This window comes from Panthera onca, chromosome B3 (genome assembly GCF_046562875.1).
Source record: "Panthera onca isolate mPanOnc1 chromosome B3, mPanOnc1 haplotype 2, whole genome shotgun sequence".
Taxonomy (NCBI): domain Eukaryota; kingdom Metazoa; phylum Chordata; class Mammalia; order Carnivora; family Felidae; genus Panthera; species Panthera onca.
In genome coordinates, this window is record NC_138344.1 from 42,022,598 (window position 1) to 42,046,194 (window position 23,597).

Sequence of the window (23,597 nt, forward strand, 5' to 3'; positions counted from 1 at the left end):
TCAAGATCTCATGGTTCAAGGCCAGCTCGAGCCTTACTCTGACTTCTTTCTTAAAGCTCATGAACGCAAGTAACCATTTTCAAGATACTTGAGACTATGCGGACCACACAGATTTGTCATCCTCTTCTCTTGGGGACTCATGGAGAACCACCATTCACCTCAACTCAGACAAAGGGAACCTGGTAAGAAAACCTTGCTCTGGTGAGGTGACTGCTTCTAATGTGACCACAAGGGGGTGTGCAAACAATGTACACAGATGGTATCATTTCCTAGACATGGACTGTATGATTTGAATGAGGATATTCTGATGAAGGCAAATGGAGATAAAAATAAAGGGCGATACCCTTAAGAGAAGTAAGCTGCTCTAGGTGGATTATACCATTTAAGTGGAAGTACTTAATCAAAGGACTGGACAAGAGCCTTGCTCGAGGAGGATATTACTTTGAAATTCTAACTCTATTCTCATTTGCTAAAAAAAACAAACCAAAAAACCCAACAAAAAAAAACCCCTACTGTATTCCTTCTGACTGCGTTCACCAAGAAAGGGCCTGTGTTGGTTGCAGGGTTTCTTTGCTCAGTTCACGGCCGCTGAGTGGTGTCCCACGAGATGACACGAGAGAATCCAGCCTACCTTTCATGGCTTCTGCTGCCTGGATGAGCTCAGTCACGGCACCAGCGACGCGCTTGGAGAAAGCAGCCAGCTGGTGCTTGAGTTCCGGGCTGGGTTTCTGAAGAATCTGAGGATGAAGAATAAGTCAAATGCATAAGAAAGATGGTAGCCATTGTGACAGAAAGCACACTCTTACTGGTGAACCGAGTTGGACAACCTGGTTTGAAGTTGCAACTCTGCCACCCAAGTGACTTCAGAAACTTGGGGGAAAACACTTAAGGCTCACTGGCCTTCAGTTTCCTGTGAGAAATGAAAAGTTGGGAATTATGAGTTTTTCTAAGGTCCCTCTGGACACATTTCTGTAAGATCGTAAGTGTGATGAAGTCCTTATTTGTCCTTTATTTGCCCTTTCTTTTGTACATAAACCAAACATATGCACACGAAAATTACGCACAGTTTAGGAACATTCCGAGTGAACGTGAAAGCCTGAGGTTACAGGTCAGATGGTACTTGTGACAAAACAAATGTGGGACCAGAAGAAATATGTGACTCCGGTGGGGTCTCAGAGACAAAGTCCCAAGAGAGCACAACCTTCTGATCAGAGGGCAAGCTCTCCTGCGAGAGATTCTGAGGATTTTCCTTTTTTTTTTGGAACTAGCTCAAAGGTTTTTTTAAGTTTCTTTTTTGCCTTTTGGTTTTTGATGGTGTTAAAAAAGATATTGGCTATCCAACACCCAATCCAATTTATAGGATATCCTGTGTGAGGATTTCTTCTCCAATTCACTCAAGAATGGGATGAGATCTTCACCATAAATTTACATTCTGACTTAAATCACCTTGCTCCTGCCTAACTCTGAAATTCCTCTTCCAACATTCTTTTTCTGCATTTCTTTCTCATGCTTCCCAGTGCTACTCTTCAGATTAAGAAATGCTCAAACCTTCAGGAGGAAAGCACAACTGCTGCCTCTCTCTGGATAATTTTGAAGCCTCGAGCCAGGGATAAACATCGCTTTGGAACTGGACAAACTTGTGTTCACACCTGGCTTCCTTTGTGCCTGGTTTTGGACACTGGGCAGATTAATGAACCCCTCAGAACCTGTTTTCTCCTCTGTAAAGCTGGGATAATGCCTGTTCCTCAGGATTGGCATAAAGATCAAAAGGAGTAACACATAAGAAACACCCTGCACAATGCCTCCAACACGGCAGGTGTTCGTTAAATGTTAATTCCCTTCTTGGTGTCCCATACTCATTCTTAGGAGTCTGGAAAAGAAGTCTTTTGGACCCCAGAGATAAAAGAAAACTGTAAGTCTGGTTAAAAAAAATCTGGGTTTGGGGGAGTTAGTGGGATTATACTTTGACCAGCACTGGCCGCACCAGTGTGTAGAAGACATTGTATTATATGCCTGAGCTGATTAGTCAAAGGTCTTTGAGCATCACTTTACATGCATCCATCACCATCCTCCTTCCTTTGGCAATCTTTAAAATTTATTTTCTATTTGCTACTGTTCCATGAATTGAGTTACTCTGCTCTTATTTTCTCACCCTAGGACTTATGCATATCACTATGCAGATACTAAGAACTCAGTACAGGGGCATCTGGCTGGCTCAGTTGGTAAAGCATGTGACTCTTGATTTGGGAGTTGTGGGTTCAAGCCCTATGTTGGGTGTAGAGATTACTTAAAGAAAATTTTTAGGAAAAGAAAAGAACTCAGTACCATTCTGAGAATGAGTGGACAAATGAATGGATGGGTAAAAACAGAGCAACATACCATTGGGACAAGTCCTAATATGATAGCTTCATGGACCAGTTCTAAAACACTAGAACCATGGAGAGGTGGGGGGAGGAAGTTAAGTGTCTTTTATTTTCTAATACAGCCAGGGGTAGGCAGTTTAGTTAAGTATAGGTTCTAGAGTCAATTTACCTATGTAACCCTGGTCTAGTTACTTTTCTTCTAAGCCTCAGTGTAAGTAAATTGCCTAGTAAATAGGCATAGCAACAGTCCTTTTGTTACCGACTTGTGGTAAGACTGCATAAATTAATATGTAATTTGATACAATATATATTCCCATCAGGGCTATTGATAGAATTGGACTGAAGTACAGCTTGGGCACCAGGGTTTTTAAAAGTCCCCCATGTGATTCTCATATATAGCCAAAGTTGTAAACCACTGCCCTAGACTCAAATGGTACCATTTGGCACCACTTAATCAAAGGCCTGTACTATTTTTTTCCCCCCTGAAACAATACATGTTGTAAGTTCACCAAGTGAATAATGGTTATGGCTCAGGGTTTGAAAAGGTAAGTGGTCCATAGCCTTGTTCGTTGGTTAAGTTGGTTTATCCATGGTGGTCAACACAACAAGAATAAGCAAAGAATTAAAAGTATGATGGGGAGATTCACAGTAAATGATGGAAGACTGAACATTCTCTACCTAAGATCAAGAATATGGTAAGGATGTTTGATCTCACATCCTTATCAGTATTGTACTAACATTCCTGGACAGTGCAATAAGGCAAGAAAAGTAAGTAAATGGTACAGAGATGGAAGAGAAGAAGTAAAAGAATCTTTCTTTATAAATAATGTGAATATCTACATAGAAAATTCTGAGGCATATGTAAACAAAAGCTTCTAGAATAAGTGAGTATAGCAAGGTAACAGGCTATAAGGTCAATATACAAGTATCAGTTATATTTTTAGGTTCAACAGCAATAAAAAAATAAGAATTTTTAAAAAGCAGTATCATCTATAGCACCATAAAAATTATGAAATACCTAGTGCTAAATGCAACAACACATGTGCAAGACCTGAATCCTAAAAATTATAAACATTGTTGAAATTATTAAAGGAGACCTAAATAAATGGAGATATATGCCATGTTGATGGATTAGAACACTCTTAAAATGTCAATTACCCTCAAATCTCCCCCACAATCCCAGTCAAAATCCCCAAAGCTTTTTTTTTTTTTAGATATTTACATGATGATATGAAATGCAAAGCACATAGAAGAGCTAAAACTATTTTGAAAAAGAACCAAGTTGAAAGTCTTCAACTACCAGATTTTAACATTCATATAAAGTAGTAGTAATCGGGGTGCCTGGGTGGCGCAGTCGGTTGGGCGTCTGACTTCGGCCAGGTCACGATCTCGCGGTCCGTGAGTTCGAGCCCCGCGTCAGGCTCTGGGCTGATGGCTCAGAGCCTGGAGCCTGTTTCCGATTCTGTGTCTCCCTCTCTCTCTGCCCCTCCCCCGTTCATGCTCTGTCTCTCTCTGTCCCAAAAATAAAATAAAAATGTTAAAAAAAAAAATAAAGTAGTAGTAATCAAGACATCATGATATTGGTACTTGGACATATAGATCAATGGAGCAGAAAAGAGTCCAGAACTAGATTTCACATATATAGTCAACTGATTGCCATTAAGTATGCTCAGATGCCTTTAACTCAATGGGGACAGAATAATTCTTTTCAACAAATGATGATGGAACAATTGGATAGCCATACGTAGGAGTATGAACCCTGGCCCTTTCCCCACATCTAAACCTAAATATAAGAATTAAAACTATACAGAAGCAAACCAAAGAAAATAATCTTAGTGCTCTCAGATTTGGTAAGGATTCTCTGAGGACAAAATATAAACTAGGCTTGAAAACTTTAAAAATCATGAACTTGGAAGTTTATGTTTTATAACTTTAAAAACATTATGCTAATTTAAAGAAGCAGTCACAAAAGACCATATACTGTGTGATTCCATTTATATGAGAAGTCCAGAATAGGCAAATATACAGAGGCAGAAAGAGATTAGTGTTTGTCTAGGTCTTAGAATTGGAGTGAGGGCAATGAACAACTGCTTAAGGGTATGAGGTTTCTTTTTTGGGGTGATGCAAATATTCTAATATTTTGTGATAGGTGCACAGCTCTGTAAAGACAGGAAAAAACAATTAATTTAATGCCTGAAATGGGAAAATTCTGTCATACGCCAATTATACCTCAATAAGGCTGCTCAAAAGAGAATCAATCAGGCATGCAAATTAAAGAACAGGAAGCTGGTGAGAGGTAGCAGAGCATGGCACCCCGAAATAACCTCTTTGGTATACGGATTGTTTTGGGCCAATTATTGTGAGAAATAGACACGGGAGAAGCTCTGAAAACAGAGTAGAAGTTACTCTTTTGAAAGAGAAATTTACAGTGACAAAGCAAATCTTCCTCTGTTTAGAGTGTCTCCCTCTCCCTGCCTGAAGAGAAGGTTGACTCTTTATCATGAGAGAATTTATCAGAGGAGAAGGCACAAATTTAAATCTGCATAATCTCCTGGCAACCTCCCATCACCTGTCCCAAACCAATTACACACCTTTTTTTTCACTGAACTGAACATGGGTATTTAAGCCAGTGGTTTCGGCCACCTATGTAGTTACTCATTTTTCCCCTGGATATCTGCTATGCATCCATGAGGTACACAATGTATTTGTTTTTCTCTTGTTAATCTGCCTCACTACACAGGATCTCAGGCAAGAACTCTGAAGTGTAGAGAGAAAATTATTTTTTCTTCCCTTATACCGGGGTAGAATCCTAAAAATAATTTGCAAACATAACTGACGCAAACAAACATTCAATTCATCTTATGTGTTTAATTATTTGAGATATAAGATCTACTTTGGCTTTACTTTTCTAATTTTTCAAGTTTTATCTGAGCTTTTTGTTTCCTTAACTCTCTGCAGCATTGTTATTTTCTTTTTTAATAACACACATTTCCATCTCTCTCCAGACGTTGTTATGAAAACAAGGCAAACCACACCCTAAGAGAAAGGATTAAAAAAAATTTCACAATTTGTATCTAGAAAATGTAAAAAATTCTCAAAATTCCATAATAAGACAAACCCAATGAAAAACAGCCAAAAACATCTGAATAGGGACTTCACCAAGAAAGACATACAGAGGGCAAACAGGTGCATTAAAAAAGATACTCAACAACGTACATTAAAACCACAGTGAGATACCACTGCACACCCACTGGAGTGACTAAAATTGAAAAGACAGACCATTTCAAGTGTTGACAAGGGTGTGGAGCAACTGGAACTCTCCTCCTCCGCTGGAGGAAATGTAAAATAGTATAACTACTATAAAAAAGTTTCCCAAGAAAGGAAAAAAAATGCATACCCTATTTTATAAGTATTCCACATCCAGGTATTTATCTGAGAGAAATGAACAAATTTAGGCTCAGAGATTTATACAGAGAATGGTCTTGGCAGTTTTATTAGTAATCAGAAGCTAGAAACAACTTAAATATTTGTCTCTTCACCTAATGATGGACAAGTATGACAGACCCATTTGATGGAATACTACTTAGCAATAAAGGGGGACAAATTATTGTTATACATAACAACATGGCTAGAATTGAAATATTGATGCTGAGTGAAAGAACCAAAACAAAGAAAAGTATGTGCTATATATCCTGTTTACATAAAAGTCTAGAAAGTATAAACAGATCTATAATAACAAAAAGACCAGCAGTGGCCTAGAAATTCTGAGGAGTAATGGATACATTCGTTATTTTGATTGTGGTGATGCTTTCAAGGATATATTCACATATCAGTACTCAAAATGCACACTTTAACTATCTGTTTATTGTATGTTAGTTATGGTTCAATAAAGCTGGAAAAAAAGTTAGGGGTGTGGTGGGCAAATTCACTTACATCATCAAAGTGGAGTGATTAAAGACTTCTGTCTTTAAAAAGAAGAGCCTGGAGGGTGAGAGAGAGAGAGCCACTCCTTCATATACTCTGGCTCTGAGAAATTACAAGTCCTATGGTAAAGTATCCTATTCAGACAAGGCAGGAGGAAAGGAGTTCTATTTTTATTCTGCCATTAAGTCAACATGATTTCTAATAGCAGACAAGAGACGGAACCAAATTAAAGCTCTGCTAGTGGAAGCGAGGGTAATTTTAAGGCTGTCAAAGATCTCACATTGTGGTTTAGCAGCAATATTGAACTGTGGTTGCTACAGAGGCAATGTGGCTGCCTCTTGCAGTACAAACCTACTATGACAAACCAGCAGAGAGCAAATGCCAGGAGGCCAACAGTGCTCACATGGGCGTGTCTAAAGCTTCACAGAGCAGCTCCCTGGACAGCAGGGACAGGGCTCTGCCTAAACTGGATCCCATTATTTGTTAATTGCTAACTAGATTCTCCAAAGGAAAGGATTCCCCAAGCAGGGGTTCTTGATTTGGAGTTTCTAAATTCCCAAAGAATCCAGCTGGGCATTTGGGTCTGGGGACCCTCTTAACAGTTTAAGGAACAATTTTGTGCGTGTAATGTGCTGCGGTTTCTCTGATGCTGGTAGTGGGAGGCAGGAGATGGACTTTCAGCTCCAAGAGGTCTAAGAATGCTAAAATCATGATAGTTATTTGTGCCTAGAGAAAAAAGGAGAATGGGATTGATAACGGATAAAAAATTATTGATATATATTTTTTAAAGTAGGGATCTAAACCCAATAGGACAAAGCATTAACAAAGTTAGTTAATTATAGAGGGTGGGCACATGGATGTTGATATGATTTTCTGTATTTTTAAGCTCTTTCAAAAGTAAAAAACTGAAATATACAAACCAGCCATTAAAGTTAAGAATCCTTGGCCCTAACATATTTAAATCGAACAAGACTGAAGCAGCATAACTTTCCCCACATTTTGATGCGCCTTAATTTAAGAAAAGCAGCAGCTCACTAAAGAAGCTCCCTGACCAGCTGAAAGTGACCTCAGTTTATTTCTGTAAATCGCTGGACACTGTCTCCAAACCTTTATTTCTACTTCTTTCTCTTTTTGTAAAAATTAGACAATTATCTGGCCTTTCTTCAGCTTTCAGGAATCTTACTAGTTCTCTTTCAACAATTAAAACAAGACGTCAACTTTACAAGAGATCCAAGGGGACTGTCTCAAGATCTCCTGTTACAGTTTTTAAAATTTATTTGTATTTTTTAAATTGTTTTTAAGTTTAATTATTTTGAGAGAGACAGAGCACAAGCAGGGGAGGAGCAGAGATGGACAGAGAAGAATCCGAAGCAGGCACCGTGCTGTCAGCACAGAGTCTGAGGCGGGGCTTGATCCCACAAACCATGAGATCGTGACCTGAGCCAAAATCAAGAGTTGGACGCTTAAGTGACTGAGCCATCCAGGCGCCCCATCTCCTGTTACAGTTTTAAGTTAACTTTCTTTTCAGAATGGAGATGCTGTAGCCATCCCATGAAGACCAGAAACAAAGAGGAGAACAGAATGCTGTGTGTTCATGTGAAAATCTCTAGTTTTTTAACTGTTTCTTTATTCATCACCCTCAAGGAGCCAATTTAGTATCTGACATGAATGCTAACTTCCCTGTTTGTGTGTCTCCATTTTCCTTATTCCTTGCTGGGTTCTCCACCAGCACTGGCCTCAGTCTTGTGGCTCCTGGGCCTCTCACTGGTGTATAATCTTCCACACTTTGGCCTCGTGTTAGTCCAGATTTCTTCTCAGTCTGCTTTGGAGGAAGAATTAGGGCTAACGATATGAGAGATGAACTTATTCTCAGCTGCAGGCCCAAGAAAACTACAAATGTCCACAGCAGACGTGAAAGTACGCTGTCATAGGACTTCTGCAATTTTCAGTTATGAACTGCAATTTTTCCTATGTTTATGATAATCCCCGGGGAAGCCTTGCTCTCTTGCTGTGTTTTTATTAGAAAATAACCTTCAAAGATTATGTCCAGCTTTCCAAAGAGACAAACATAAATATATGGACAAATAAAGGTATGATGCTAATTCATTCACATTTCCCTCAAGTCGGAACCATCAGTACCTGTCATGAGGAGGCAGAAACATCCTTGCAAAAGATGAGACAAGTTCTGCATGTTTTATACCATTTTTAACGCCATTCAGGCTTTCTTTCTATTAATGATTTCTTTTTAGCACTAGCTACCTTCACAAAATATACCCCAAAACAGCTCTGGGGAAACAAGACGTTTCTACTTCCACCATGATTCTGGGTCACAATGATGAAGACCGTATAGAAAGATGAAGAGAAACTCAGATGGCAGGCTTTTAACAGTCACCTCGACCATCCAACTTGACAACACATAAGGCTTAAGAGTCTCGTTTCTCTAATAAATACAAGGAAGAACTCGTAACAGAAAACCCATCAACTAATATGAGCAGCCACAAGAGAAGCATAATCTACTGCAAAGTGCAATCGCTCTTGCCTGGGCCCAGGAAAAGAAGGGAGTGGATGCTCCTGTTCTTGCTAAGCTCTGCCCTCCATAGTTAATCTCCCAAATCACACATGATGTGGGGTTTCCATGCACCAAGTGCCCTTCTTCCTCTTCCAGAAAAACCTGATGATTATCATTAGGCCCGATGCCTGATAGAGTAATTAAACGGCCATAAAACTGGGGTCTCTGAATGTGTGGACTGGGAATGGCTACTACAGCTTCCCTAATGTTCATGGAGGCATTGGACCTCTTGGCCTTTTCTCGGGCAAAGAGGCCAATGATCCACCCACCCCCTAGAGGCCTTGTCTTCTTTTGCTCACCCAAACAAGATGCACACGGAGAGAAGAGGTCAGAGACAGGGGGGTGGGTATCCCTTTGGTAGATGTGACATCTGGCTCCCAGATATTGGCAAAGGGTCTAAAGTTGGCTTGAGGTGGGAGGGGACCCTCTGAGGGTTCCATTTTTCTTCCCCGCTTGGGAAAATTTCTCAAGTGCTGGCCCCTGCCCCTCCTCATGAAGGCAAAACTCCTCTCCCAGGTATAAGCTGTCTTGTTGCTGCAGAGCACGACAGGAGACCTTCAGTCCATTAAACACCTTAAAGGCTGTTGCCTCCTTTTTATCCAGGTTGTGGCTCTGTCAGGGACACAGCTGGAGGTAGATGCCTCTGCAGTGACATTCCTGGTACATGGCTCACCACGAGCAAAGCCGGAGAGCACCAGCCTGAGGGCAGTGTGCCTGAGGCCTGGACCTACAGGCGTGAGGTAAATGATCAGCCCTGCACAGATACAGGCACAGGTGCTACAAGACATAGGGTTTGCTCAATAAATGGAGCTAGAGAGGGGTGCCTGGGTGGCTCAGTCGGTTGGGCATCTGACTTTGGCTTGGGTCACAATTTCACGGTTCATGGATTCGAGCCCTGCGTCGGGCTCTGTGCTGACAACTCAGAGCCTAGAGCCTGGAGCCTGCTTTGGATTCTGTGTCTCCCTGTCTCTCTGCCCTTCCCGTGCTCATGCTCTGTCTCTGCCTCAAAAATAACCAAACATTAAAAAAAAAAAAAAAAAAAAAAAAAAAGAGAGAAAAAAAGAAATGGAGCTGGGGAAAAGGGGCAAAATGAGGATCCCTCATTTAAATGAATATGAAAATCCCAGTATTTTCTTCCCTCCCAATAAATGATTAAGAGGAAAAAAAAAAAGTCTGAGACAGAAAGCAATATGGGAAATGGGCACCCTGTGGGTGGATTTCGATGAGGTATAAAGCACACGTGAGCTGAGCCCCGAAGCCCAATCTTCCTGACATTCTCATGGATTCCTGACACTGTTTACCATCCGAGGAAACTCAAGTCTGGACAAAGCAGTAGTCATGCAGCTATTTATGTGGCACAGCTGGGAATCGAATGCAAAGATTCTAAACCTAAGCCTAACACTGCTTCTGCTGCAACTCCTAATTTTCTTTTTTTTTAATTTTTTTTTTTTTTTAACGTTTATTTTTGAGACAGGGAGAGACAGCATGAACGGGGGAGGGTCAGAGAGAGAGGGAGACACAGAATCCGAAACAGGCTCCGGGCTCTGAGCTGTCAGCACGGAGCCCGACACGGGGCTCGAACTCATGGACGGCGAGATCATGACCTGAGCCGAAGTCGGATGCCCAACCGACTGAGCCACCCAGGCGCCCCTGCAACTCCTAATTTTCTGATAGAACAAGGTTCTAAGTGACTAAGACTATATGATTCCACCGAGAACAAAATGCCTTTTGGAAGCCTTGCTGGCTTCATTCTTAATACCCTGAATTTCCTGCTAATATGCATGCTCCAGAGTGAACACTTTAACTCTGTTCTAACGCAGAAAGTTAGTTTGGCGGCAGAGGCTTGTGCCTTGTGAACAGGGACTGGCCAACGTGTTTTCTTGGCCCACATGCGATGATACACTGTTTTCTAGTCACCGGAGTTCAGGGCTTTTGGAACACAATGTTAGTAACCCCAGACTGCCTCCACTCACAGAAGATACACTTTCACACAGACCACACTTAACCTGGGTGAAGAATGAAAGTAATGCTCCCTCCCTAAGAGACCTAACATGTTTAACATCAGGAGGTAATTTAATTTCAAGGTGGCAGTGAAGTGCTGGAATGAGCACGGGCCTGGAAGTAGTAAGAATTGGGATTCGGTTCCAGGACTGTCCTAGTAGCTAGGTGACCTCAAGCAAGGGGCCGAACTTCTCGGGATCCTTCCTTTGCCTTGCTAGCCTCATATATTAGCGCCAGGACAAAATGAAAAATCTCAGGGCTCCACAAATGAAAGGCTTACAGTTGTCTGTGGCCTGGTGGTGATCTTTTTTTGTTTTTGTTTTGTTTGTTTCGTTTTTAAGGTTTGGGAAGGAGCAGTAAGGGAATGTAGGGCATTGTCAATTCTCTTCGGAGGCTGTGTCTGACTCCTGGACAAATTCTCTCAGGGCCTGTGGCAGACCTCCCCATGGCGGGTTTTGACAGAGAGAGACACATAGCAAATACATTTCTCGGTTGCTCAGAGTTTGGCCCTTAGGATCTGTGGGGAACCTAAGTCGGTATAAGCCTGAGGCTCCCATGTAGACAGTCCCTATAAGCCATGACCACTGTCCCCACCTCCCCTTCTGGCATTTTCCCTACCAGCCTTCTGTCTCAGCTCCAGGTGGGCACTCTAGGTTGACAGGAAGGTCATCAGAGGAAGGGAGGCATCATTCTCAGAGTGGCCTGAGTACTCATTCAAGGACAAGAGGCTGGTAGGTCACCTGCAGCACTGGTGAAATTTCTCCTTAACTTGTCATGGAGGCCAGGGTGGCTCTTTCTGGAGCTTTCCCTGTCCTCGCAGGATGGACTGGGGTCTTCCTAACAGGACCTCCCAACGTTGTTTCAGTGGTGGCTTTGCCTGTCCCACCCTCTGGCATGCTATTCTTGCCTCTTTGGTGCCAAGAGAGAGCCTGGCTCCCCTGGATGCTAACTGCAGCTTCTTCTAGAGCCTTCTTTCATCTCGATGTGCTGAAGCAGTGTGATGCTGGGCACTTTCTAGCTCCATCCACCCCCAGCCTCCCAAGTGGAGCCCGCACAGTGCTCTACGAGGTACTTTCCTGAGGAAAGGATGGTCTGCATCTGAACAAGCTCTTCCCCAGTCCTGGCCCGGCCCACGCCCCTCCTCACCACCAAGACGTGCTCGAGAAGGTCCAGGTAGCCAAGGGTGCACTCCGTCCCATACCGCAAGGCTCTCATGCGCACCTCCTCGCTGACATCAGGGTGAAAGGATGCTTGCTGGGGAGAGAAAGGAATGTGGACATCTTAAACAGGAAGAGCCAGCTGGTGAGTGGACGAAGGAGTAAGGGGGGAGGGGAAGGCACCTGCCTAGCAGTGCTGACCAGCCCTGCACCCCAGAGGGAGGAGACCTTGATTCTGGAATTCCCTCTGCCTTGCCTTCAGCGACCTCCCTGAGAAGCCTTCCGTGACTCCCTGGATAGAGAAGGTGGCCTGCCTCCGTGTTCTCCTGTTAACCTCACACCTGTGTCCACGGCAGGTTCTCTGCCGAATTTTGTGTCTTGCCTTTTTTAGTGCCCTGGAGCCAGACAGAAGCACCTGAGTCCTGTTCCTCCTCCCATCCTTTCTCCCTGTCCCCTTCTATTGCATTGTAAGAAATTCCACATGCACTAAGAAGCCCAGGAAAGGGTCATGATTAGGGCTTACAGCCGGACATGTGCTGCCTGTCCCAGGGTGTGCCTGCCTTTCTCCAGCAGCATGGGGGGGGGGGGGGGCGCGGTTCCTGAAGCCCCTCTCTGTTCACAGGCTGATCACACTCAGGCCCTCACTACGTGGCCTGACCATGCTGCACTCACAATGTCTCCTCTGGCTCTTGGGAAACTTCAGATGGTAAGTTCCCCACTACCCTCAGAGGGGCCGTAAATAACTCATCTCACATTATACACGGTGAGATAAGCAAACAAGGACGTATGGTTAATACAGCACCCTGTGCTTTTTTTCTTGCACTTGTGACCTGTTGACTTCATTCAATCCTGATGTAACAGATGACACGCCCATTCACAGGGTTACCAGGTTAATCACAGTTAACTGTATTTTTGAAGAAACAATAAAAAAATTTTTAATGTTAATTTGAGAAACGCCATTTTTTATTTGCTAAATCTGGCAACCCTGCCCAGCCTTTCTTCCTTCCAAAGCCTTACCCTGGAAAGAACTTGGGGCTTACAAGAACACATTCAAAACTGCAAATATATCGCAAACCAGGACACGTATGAATCACACATTAGGATAAAAAGTCAAAGTGGTGGGGGATAGTGACTAGCCTTCACGTTTGTTCCGCTCAAGCCTTTCCGTCTAGGATTGGGGGATGCTGGTGGGAACACCTGTGGGTGCTCCCCTCACCTGCTCCCCCAATACACCCCAGAAAGAGTGGGGATAATCTGAGTGGCCAGGATCTATCATTACTGAGCTCAGTTTTGCCCACCTGAGGACTAACGGGCCGTGCCTTTAACCACTGCCCTGTGTCTCCAAGTGTGAGAATGGAGCCCATGTCTTGGGGAGGACACAGGCTATGACGCTACCTCTGGTATGCAGTGTGTCAGACCCCAATTTAGAGTTGTATGGGGACTGAGGGTGGGTGCTCTTGTCCACTGCTGGTGGCTCTAACCAGGCAGAACTCTTTGGGAGAGCAATCTGGCACAAATTAAAATGCCAGACCATCTGACTAATTCCACTCCTGGGAGACGTGCCTAAGGAAATTATTCAAAGCATGGAAAAAACAGGTATGCCCAAAGATGTTCCTGGCGGTACAGTTTATGCATTATTTAAAAATGCAGACAACTGAAATTTCTGGTAAGAGGGTAAAATTATATCCATTGACAGAGTATTTGTGGTCATTAAAGAGTCAGTTATAAGGACTCAGAGCACCAGAGACCAGAGCCATACGACATTAGCTGTAATAGTTGATTGTATTGTATATAGTGCAGACATACGCACATGTAAGTAAGACGAGAAACAGACACAAGAATTAACTCAGGGTGTGGGGCAGCCCTTGTCGCCACCTGAACATTTAGTGTAATCCTCCTTTTCTGATAAAATGAGTCAGGATGTAACTTCCTGCGCTTCCCTTTTTGCCCCAGCCACCCTGCTCGGCCCCAAAGGCAGTGCTCCAACATGCCAAGTTGGCCTTCTGGCTGGATATAAGGGCTTCTTCTTGATCCACTGCTTGGCCTCCCTGGTTTTCTATATACTCCTTATTGCACGTCCTTTCTGGCAAGCGGCCTCATTTCCTTGCTGCACTAAGTCTGCTAAATAAGTGCTCTCCTAACAGCAGTCTCAGAGCTCAGCATTGACACTTGTCATCCAAGTCTGGCTTTGAGGTATAAAGCTCCGGCTGTTATTTTGTCCTGCAAAGTCAGGGTGGCCTGATCCGGGGGCAGGAAGACAGAGAGGAGCAGAGGCTGTGCAAATGGCACCTGTCTTTATCCTCCTCCCCTGAGAACAGGGGTATGTGTTTCAGAAAGGGACTTGACAATCGAGCTGCCTTCCCTTTCCCCCTTAATCTATTTCCCCTTCTCATTTCAGGTCTATAACACGGAGACAAAGCACTTGTCACTCATCAACCTCAGCGTCCTTAAGAGAGGAAATAGCTGTGTGACCATGGTCATTCCCCTTAAACTCCCCAAGCCTGTTTAATCATCCATCAACTTGGGGTAATCCCTGGTGCCCTTCCCCTCCAGGATCCAATGACAGAATATGCATCCCAGCCTTCCCTGCATGTCATGATGGCATTCAGAACTTACCTTGCTAGAAAAGTGCTATTTTCTGATTGAGGCCATAACCCCTCTGGAAAGTTGTCACTTCTGACAGGACAGATTCCATTAAGTACATCATAACTGCAAATACTTACGGCTTTAGGAGAGTCTAAATCCCTGGCACAGCACAGGTGGTCCCCCATGAAAGCGGCCCTACCACCTTCTACTGTCTTCTCCTCCCCCAACCCCCCCACACTGTCTCCCGTGCCTGGTCCTCACACACCCATTCCTTCAGGCTGGATGCCTCACCGTCCCTCTCCCCAGTCACCTCTCACCCATCCTACCTGCTCTGAGGAAACCCTGAGAAGCCATCATTGGACCTGGCACCAGCTCTCCCATAACTGACTTCCCTACAAAGAACGGCCCTGTCTCCTCAGACCCCAAGCTGCAACAGCTGCTTTTTCAACTTCTGTGACTCATCCCCAACCCGCTCACCATGGTGGGGGGTTATCAATCAATCTGAGCAGAAGCCAGAGTCTCTGGGACCCAGCTGTCCCCAGAAGGGTGAAGGTCTGGTGTGGGGTGCTCAAGGGGGGTGGTGGGAGGGCTCTTATGACTCACTTTCTTAATAGATTAAAAAAAAATAAAGTAAAGCTTTTAATGGTCAGGTCCCACCAGCGCCCTCACTGAGGATGGGTTCAGGGCAGGTACCCTGCTTGTCTAGCCAAGGATCACGAGAGTTTCTGCAAGATGTCTGGCACAGATAGTGAAAAAGGCTGTTCCCCAACATTCTGTCTTGTTCCTCTGACTCACTTCTTCCCCCAGTCATGGCAGAACCTCTCCTGGCCCAGAATGCTACCTGCAGAGGCTGGAAAGGGGGGCAGGTACAAGTGGGATGTGTTTTTTGTTCAGAGGGTCAGGAGCCTCTTCACCTCTGTCAGAGCAGGCATCCTGCCTACTTGGCAAGAACAGAGAGGAAAAGTGGGAGGGTGAGTTAGCAGGCCGACTCCATCCCCTCTCAAACACAAAACTACCCTGGAGAGTCATTTCCCGTGGGCTCTTCAGCACGCATTTCATCACCGAGTTTGAGGTACTGAGCTGCTCCCTTCTGCACACGGCCGGCCCCTCCCTGGCTCCAGACTAAACCAAATAGTCGTGACAGGGCATCATCCGGCCACCCAAAACAACGCCAAGGCCTTTACCTTACAAGCCGTCAGCATATCTGACACGGCTTTCCGGCTCAGGTTGGCGGTGGCAATCACATCCTCCTGTCTGCATGAGTTCCCAGCGGCCACGGCTTTGGCTGTTGCCATGGTGATGCCTTTCGTCATCCTTATCGATTCTTCAGGTGATGATGTCTTTTCAGGCACCTCTTTTGACTGGAACACCTGGAAGTTGGAAATACAACAGGTGAAAAAAAAATGAAAGAAAAAAGACAAAGACAAACATAATTGGTTCTTCTCTGACCAGGATGCTGCTCACGGTCTGAAAACTGAGCCAGCAACAGGAAGAAACTGTCAAATGGCAGGAAATTAGAAATTTGAGTAATACTATTCTTGCTTTCAAGATGCTAGCACGGATAAGTCTTGCACACCTGTACTCGGCATTCAAGGGAACCATATGGTGAGGGAGACAGGTCTACAGCATTAACCTGTTCGCCTGCGGAAACAGACCCTCGGTATTTGTAAACTCTCCGGGGGAAGGTGGTGGTGTGGCTTCCCAGTTCTTGCCCCCCTCCCTGCTGGGGCTTCGGCAGCTCCCGGAAATTCTGCAGTTCTGATGCTGGTTCCTAGGCAGGACGGACCTGGACGCATCCCTGTGAACTCCCCTTTCTTTCTTTAAGAGAGTGTGGGGTTGGGGGAAATGAAGCATTCAGTTTCTTCTATTCTTAGCTTGTCTTACAAATATAACTGCATAATTGTGTGGAGGCGTTCGTGTCGAGGGCGCCACAGTGACACTGTGAATTATTTAAAACCACACACACGCGCGCACACACACACACCACTCTTTAGAGAAGCTGAAATAATTAACCGTGCTGAGTGAATATCCCACTTTAAAATTCCACCTGTCAGTCAAGCCAGCCATTTCTGCTTCAAGCCCATCTGTCTTGTCTCTCTAACATGAGTGATTGGTGCCAGGGACTGTATGTTGCATGTGCATCTGTCCCCACACATGAGTACTCCTAAACCAGTTGGGGTTGCTCTGTCCTCAGCCCCAGGCAACCACCTTTCAGCCAGGTAGTTTTCCCTGAGGCAAAGGGGAGAACCCAGCCAGCATCCTTGCAGCCTGTTAACCAGCACCAAACATCACCAGCCCCCTAAAAATGGGCAGGTGCAATTAAGCTACCCAGGACCATGCCTGAACGCTCAAGGGGAATGAATACCACATGTATGGAACCCTTTGCATTAATGTGGCCCTTTGGCACATGCTCCTTTGGAAACTTCCCACGTCCGTGGACACACACAACCTGTCAATTCCAAACCACGTTGGCAGACTTCGGTTGACCGTGGGTAATGTCCCAGGAATGCTCCCAGTTTCAAATCTCTTCCATTGCCCCCATTAGCCCCACCCACACCTATCAGAATACAGACCCGGACTTTTGATAGGAAACATACAGCCCACAGAGGCAGGTGAGCGTCAGGAGGCAGTGCTTAACGACACCACCTGCAATTTTCAGTTTTTTCTTTGTGCAAGAACCTGGTTTAACACCAAGCAAGACCGGCTTAATTAAAAACAGGACAAGAGAACCCAAGGCTCAATCACCAACAAAACATAACAGAATTGCTGCTTTATACTGCTGATCCGCAGGGGCCTTCGGCCTTCCCAGGTGACTCTCTAAAGACGCAGAGTAGCTGGAAGCAAAAGCAGGTCCCCTGCTTCCTGCACAGAGAAACCGAATCTGTGATCAGACCTCCAGTTAGAAAGAAATCTGTTTGAAACCCTCATTTTCAGCATATTTCTATTTCTAGGGATTAGGGTGAGTCAATCCACAGCCATCACAGGATCAAAAGAACAGGAGAGAATATCCATATCACAGGAACACTGGGACACCCTCACTATACAATGCGGGAACACGGCAAGAAAGAACACGCGGTCAATTTCTTGGAGATCAGAGGGACCACGCACAGAAAGATGCTGAATTTTACAGGCAAGTATCTCAGGTAAAGGCATTCGGGTTTTTCTAACAGGGCACCTCACCCTCTAAAATCCGTATGTGGGCAGCCGTGTGAAGCTGGTGCTAACGGCACTGGGAATCAAGAGGTGCTGGGTGGGCCTACACGCCATACACATCATTTAAGCTCAAGGTGACAGCCAACACCCGTACCGAGTTTTCCCTTTGCCGGCAATCTTCTGTAATGCTTTAGTTTCAGTTCCAGTTTTAGTGGAACTAAACCTGAACAGTCCTAAGTGACATATTTGAATTGACTTCTTAATTACAAATTGATTGTAGACAAACGCTGACAAGTTCAGTTATGCCCGGGGCCTCAATTATGCAAAGCTGCCGGCAGGCAGGTGAGTGGGCCTCCTGGGCTCAGGTGCCCCAGGTAAAACCTCTTTATGCTACAAATCACTGAGATGTCTTGGGGGTGGGCGGGGTGTCAGCTCTTGCACGTGGATGCCAGAGGGAGGTGACTGCTGGCTCCTTACCGTGAGCTCCTGTTTCATGTATTCGATTGTGGCCTCGAGCGCCCGTGTGCCCCGGGTGGCCTCGTCCTCCACTGCCTTTACAGTCTTGAGGAGGGAGGTGACATTGGTCACCATCACCTGCATAGGAAGGAGAGGCCGAGAGAAAATGAGGAGCACCCTGAGGTCTACTCCCCGCTCCTTTTAGTTCTGGCTCTGATGCCAGGAGGACAAAACGCTGCTAAGCAAGGAAGGCGCTCAGATGCATATGTTCCCATTATTCTTGGGTGTGCTTCTCTCATTCTGCACCGCCCGCCACGCCTGTCCCTGCTTGGCACCCCGCTCTACCTTGGCGGCCCCCTTGAGCTGGTACATGGAGGGGTCATCGGCAGGCTTGCTGGCGGCCCCCTTGGTAGCACCTATCAGATCTGAAAGGGCCTTGGCCACGTCTTTGATGGCATTGATCAACACCACCTGAAAGAAAGCAGACAGCCCAGGTGAGCAGCCCCAGCGGTCCCCTGCGGGCAAGACCAAGAGCCCACGGCCCGAGGGCCAGGTGCGGGCATCCGGGAGGCCAGTCTCTATCTCAGCAGCTCCACAGCCTGAAGCAAGGCAGACTCCCCAGAAGCCACCCCTGAAGATGCTGACGCAGGAGTCTCCCCGAGAGAGGCTGACGCTGAGCCGGAAGACAGACCCCACACACACCCAGCACGTTTGGACACCTCCCAGCCGGCAGTTGTGACGACAAGTTGCCTAGGAAAGGAGGCGACCAGCTAAGCAGACGCCTGAGAGGCAACGCTACTCACCCGCACCCTGAACTGGTAACCCCAAACGTGGAGAACAAAATGCAAGCCTCGCACCCTGGCCTGCAAGGCGTCCGTGGCATCCTGCCTGCGTCTCCAGCTTTGGTTCGTAGGATTCTGTGACTCACTCAATATGCTACGGGCATACGGGTCTATCTTCCCCAGGACAGATCCCCCTCGTTCCTCCTTCAGGGCCTCTCCTCTTGCTCTCCTCATTACTCACGTCTCAGCTCACACGTCGGGCCCTTTGAGACCTTTCCTGACCACTCCCCATTCCCCACCCCCCACCTGAAATTCCATCAGCGTGTCCTTATTTACAGCATGTATCAGTACGTGGAATTATTGTCTTCTCCCCCCACTTGGATGTGAGCTCCAGGCGGGCCAGCCTGGACTTGTGTGTGTTGTGTTTTGAGCTCGGAACGGGGCCTGGCCTGTAGCAGGCACTCAGTAAATACTCACGGAATGACTGCATGGATAGGTGTGCACCCTAATGACACCGGACAGCATGTGGTATCTTCCCTCTCGTGACTCAACAGAGAACACAGGCCACCTTTACAGTGGGTGTGTTGGACCTGGGGTCTGAAGCACCAGCCATACTTGGGAAAGACGTGACACTGAATGCGTAACACGAGTCTTCTTAGCTCCTGCTGCTGTAATCGCGACAACTTCCCTTTACTTGAGGGCAGTGTTCCAAGTGCTGAGCCATGTGCGCTACCCATGCCCTCACTTAATCCTCACCCCTGCTGTTTCAAGTGGGAGCTACGGTGCTCCTGTCCACACTGTCTCAGGGCCTGGGAGCGGCAGGGCTGGGCTTCAGACTCTAGTCAGCATGATCCCAAGGGTTATTGGTCTTAACCTTCACACTTGGATTATGCTCTAGGGCTTTGGCTCCTCACGTACAAATGGCATTGGCAGTGCCACTGTATCTCTCACTGCACGGCTGTGAGGGTGGCTGCGTAACATACATGAGAACACATCAGAAACTCTAGTGTCCCAGATGGCTGGGGAGCACAGTGACACTATGCCTCTGCCCCTCCCACCTTTCAAGCTCCGTCCTGTGCCTTCTTACCCTCAGGGTACATGGAGCCTCTGGCAACCTCTGAAACCACGCGGAGAAGGGGATCGGCTCCTGAGGAAGGGCTGACGGGTGTGGACCTCACTCACCCTGATTCTGGTCATCGCAGCGGGGAGGGGCAGCCAGGGAAGAACAAGGGACAGCGAGCAAAGTTTGCTGTTAACACCCAGCATGCACCGTCCCATCCCTGGTCACTGGGCATCTGACTGGTGAGTAGGCGCATTTTTCTGAAAGGATATTTTCCACTAGAGATCTCATTAGCGGTTGTGGCTCTAGGACATCTACTAGACCATTTGGGAGTGAAGACTAAATAATTCGATACATTTCCGTGTATTTCAAAGACTTAAATGCTCCCCAGCCTGTTCACTTTTCCTAAGGCTGAGCCAGGCTCGGAGAGTGTGGATTCCAACCTCACTGAGCGTTTTCAAGCTTTTCCTTCCTCCACTGGGTAAGAACAAAACACAGGTAGGCATTTCTGTGAATGCTTCAAATTCCAAGGGGCAGCCAATCGGAGCTCAGATGTTATCAGAGAGAAATCCAGCAGGAGGAGTAAAATGGCCACACAAGGAACGTTTCCTCATGGAGCTCTGCTCCACTGGAGGATGTCGGGCAGGGAAGGGTCACGGTCACATGCGAGCAAAGCTGACGGCCTTGTGTTAACCATAACAGTAGCTGTCGTCAACAGGGGCACTGGATGGTAGGCGGCTTCCAATCCAGTTTTGTCCACGTGGACCAAACAGACGAGCAAACAGAGTGGTTTAAGCAGTGAACACGGAGGTGTTTGCCATCTGATGGTGCCGGGATGGAGCAGAGGGGTTTTCGGTTCTGCCCTTGGGAACGGGTAGAGTCCGTTACTGGTGGCCCTGGTTGGCTACTCATTCAGTAACAGCTAAGGAGACATTTGCTGAGTATCCACCTTGCACTGGAGTGGTGGCAGGTACTTGGCTCTCCAAGGTTAGCGAACTGTGGGTGCTGTCCCTCACCTGGACCACCAGGCTGAGGACGAAGGAGCGGGCAGACGGCGCTAAATCAAAGCGTGGTTACAGGAGCACAGAGCCCTTCCCAGCCCAGAGCTCATTCCTCCCCGTCCCTCCAGAGCCAGACTTCTCAAGGGGTGTCCATACATGCTGGCTTCCTTCCTTTCCCTCACCGGGCCACTCCACACAAATGGCCCTCCATGGCACGAGGGCCAGTGGCCAGCTCTCAGACCTTCACCTTCTCGACAACTCAGCCGTGCCTCCGGTGGAATGAAACATGCCCGCTCTTAGCATCAGGACCCCTGGCTTTCCTCCTATCAGCTGCTGCTGCTCCTGAATCTGTCTGGGCATCCCTTTCTCCTTACCACGGTCTTAAATGGTGGCTTCCTCAGCTCTGCTTTGAACCCCCCTTTTCCTCTCGCCTCATGCTCTTCCTCTCCTATGGCTGTAGTCATTGTATGGCAACACCCCTGAATCCACATGCCCTTAACTGTGCACGCTTATACCCCCTCTCTAGTTCCACCTGCACGTGTGTCTAGCACGGTCCCACGCCGAACCCGCCTTTGTCTCCCCAGGGAGCCACCATCCACTCACTCATCCCGCCCTTTCCCTCTCCCATATACCCAAGGGGTCACTGTGCTCAATCCCTCACCAGTCATCTCTACCCTTGTGGCTGCCATCACAGTCTGTGCCACCGTCCTGCCAGGATAAATGCCTCCTAGCAGACCCCAAATCAACAGACATACTCGCGCACCTACTGGTCACTGCAGAAGTTCCTATTTCGCCCCGGGCCTCTTCTGCGGTCTGCGGCACAGTGTTTATGGGAACGTGAGGGTGACTGACCCGCCCCCCGAGGCCCATCCATACCTGCGTCTCAGGGTCATTAGAGCCGAGGCTGGCGGCCCCCAGCTTGACCACTTCAGCGAGCTGGGTGATGGTGGCTGCCGACGACTGGGCTGCCTGGGCCAGCTTGTCCGGGGTGGACGCAGCCCCTGACACCAGGAGTTTCGTGTCTTCCACCAAGGCCTTGGCTGTCTTCAGAATGTTCTCCCTGAGAAAGGGGGGAGGGCAGAGAAGACGGGGACAGACAAAGGTCAAAGTTTGGCTACCAGCAATTAGGAAGAAAAGAAACCCTTCATACGGGGCTTTTTGTTACAGGGCTTTGAAAAAGAGAGGTGATGTGTTTCCCCTCCCTTATCAGGGGTACTCATTTTCTGTGTAGGAAAATTGGGAGAGGAGAGCAAAGTCAGCCCAGTATCCACCTAGTCGATTAATAGTAAACTTCCATGAAAGACTCAGGCCCGCCAGTTTGGCCCCCAACCCTGTAGCTCAGTGAGAGGTCAGCTGGGTCCTGGAATGGGTGACAGCATTGGCAGTCTCCTCCCTATCCCGGCCCTGGGACTGAAGAGAGGAAGAAAGGTGACAGACATGTGGCAAGGCTACTGGGGAGCGGGGGTGGTTCTCTAACAGCAAGTGGAGACCCCTGCACCAGCCTCCGGGAGCAGGGCCTAAAGAGGCAGTCTGGGAGAGACAGTAGGCTCAGAGCCCCACTCCCCATTTATGTAAGAGCTAAATGTGGCTGTCCTGGCCACTCCCACGGGGGTTGGGAGCAAATGAGAGGCACATCTTTTCAGCTTGGCAAGTAGAAGATCAAAAAGCTGTCTTCTGCCAGAGCAGGCTGGGTTCAGGCTGTGAAAGGCACAAAGCTGGAACATGACTACATGTTTACAGTTGGCAAGAAGGGCTTGTTTTGATTATGTGGTTCACTTTCTCCCCTTGAGCATCTTATTGAAATCAACATGGATAACCGCATTTCTGGCTTCTGAGCAGTCTCTAACATCCATCAGGCCAGCCTGAACCTCTCCAGATCCAGGAGCCCCCAGGACGACCTCCCCTCCCATACCTGTGGTCTGCAAAGGTCTCGTTGTTCTCTGCATTCAGGGTCCCTGCAGTCGCAAACATGATGGTGGTGTCCAGGTCGGCGATAATCCCAGACACGGCAGTGGCAGCTGTGATACATGCCTGGGTCCCCTTGTTCCCAGCCTGGAGAGCTGACAACACCAAGGACACCTGTAGGCACAGAGAGAATGCCAGGGGGAACAGGGAAATGGAAAAGATGTAACCCAAAGATTTTCAGACTCAAACATCACTGAAAAAAAAAAAAAAAAAAACAACTCAAAAAACAGAAAAGGAGGGAATTCTTCCAAACTCATTTTATAAAGCCAAAATTACCCTGATACCAAAGCCAGACAAGGATGCCACAAGAAAAGAAAATTGCAGGCCAATACGCCTGATGAACATAGACGCAAAAATCCTCAACAAAATATAGTGAACTGAATTCAAAACATTAAAAGGATCATACACCATGATCAAGTGGGATTTACTCCAGGGAGGCAAGGATGATTCAACATCCACAAATCAGTCCATGTGGTACCCCAACAAAGGATAAAAACCTTTTGATCATCCCAATAGATATAGAAAAAGCATCGGACAAAATTCAATACCCCTTGATAATAAAAACTCTCAACAAAGTAGG

General features: G+C 46.8%; 1 protein-coding gene across 1 annotated transcript in view; it reads right to left on the bottom strand.

The window, feature by feature from the left end:
* The window catches only part of TLN2 (talin 2), a 438,974-nt gene that overhangs the window by 23,342 nt on the left and 392,035 nt on the right, over positions 1-23,597 (bottom strand). Inside the window, exons 47-53 of the mRNA XM_078448675.2 lie at positions 22,965-23,131; positions 21,929-22,112; positions 18,555-18,680; positions 18,231-18,347; positions 15,785-15,970; positions 12,004-12,111; positions 632-737 (exon numbers count right to left, since the gene is read on the bottom strand). Of these exons, the coding sequence (XP_078304801.1) occupies positions 632-737; positions 12,004-12,111; positions 15,785-15,970; positions 18,231-18,347; positions 18,555-18,680; positions 21,929-22,112; positions 22,965-23,131 (994 nt within the window). The remainder of the gene's footprint in view (positions 1-631; positions 738-12,003; positions 12,112-15,784; positions 15,971-18,230; positions 18,348-18,554; positions 18,681-21,928; positions 22,113-22,964; positions 23,132-23,597) is intronic.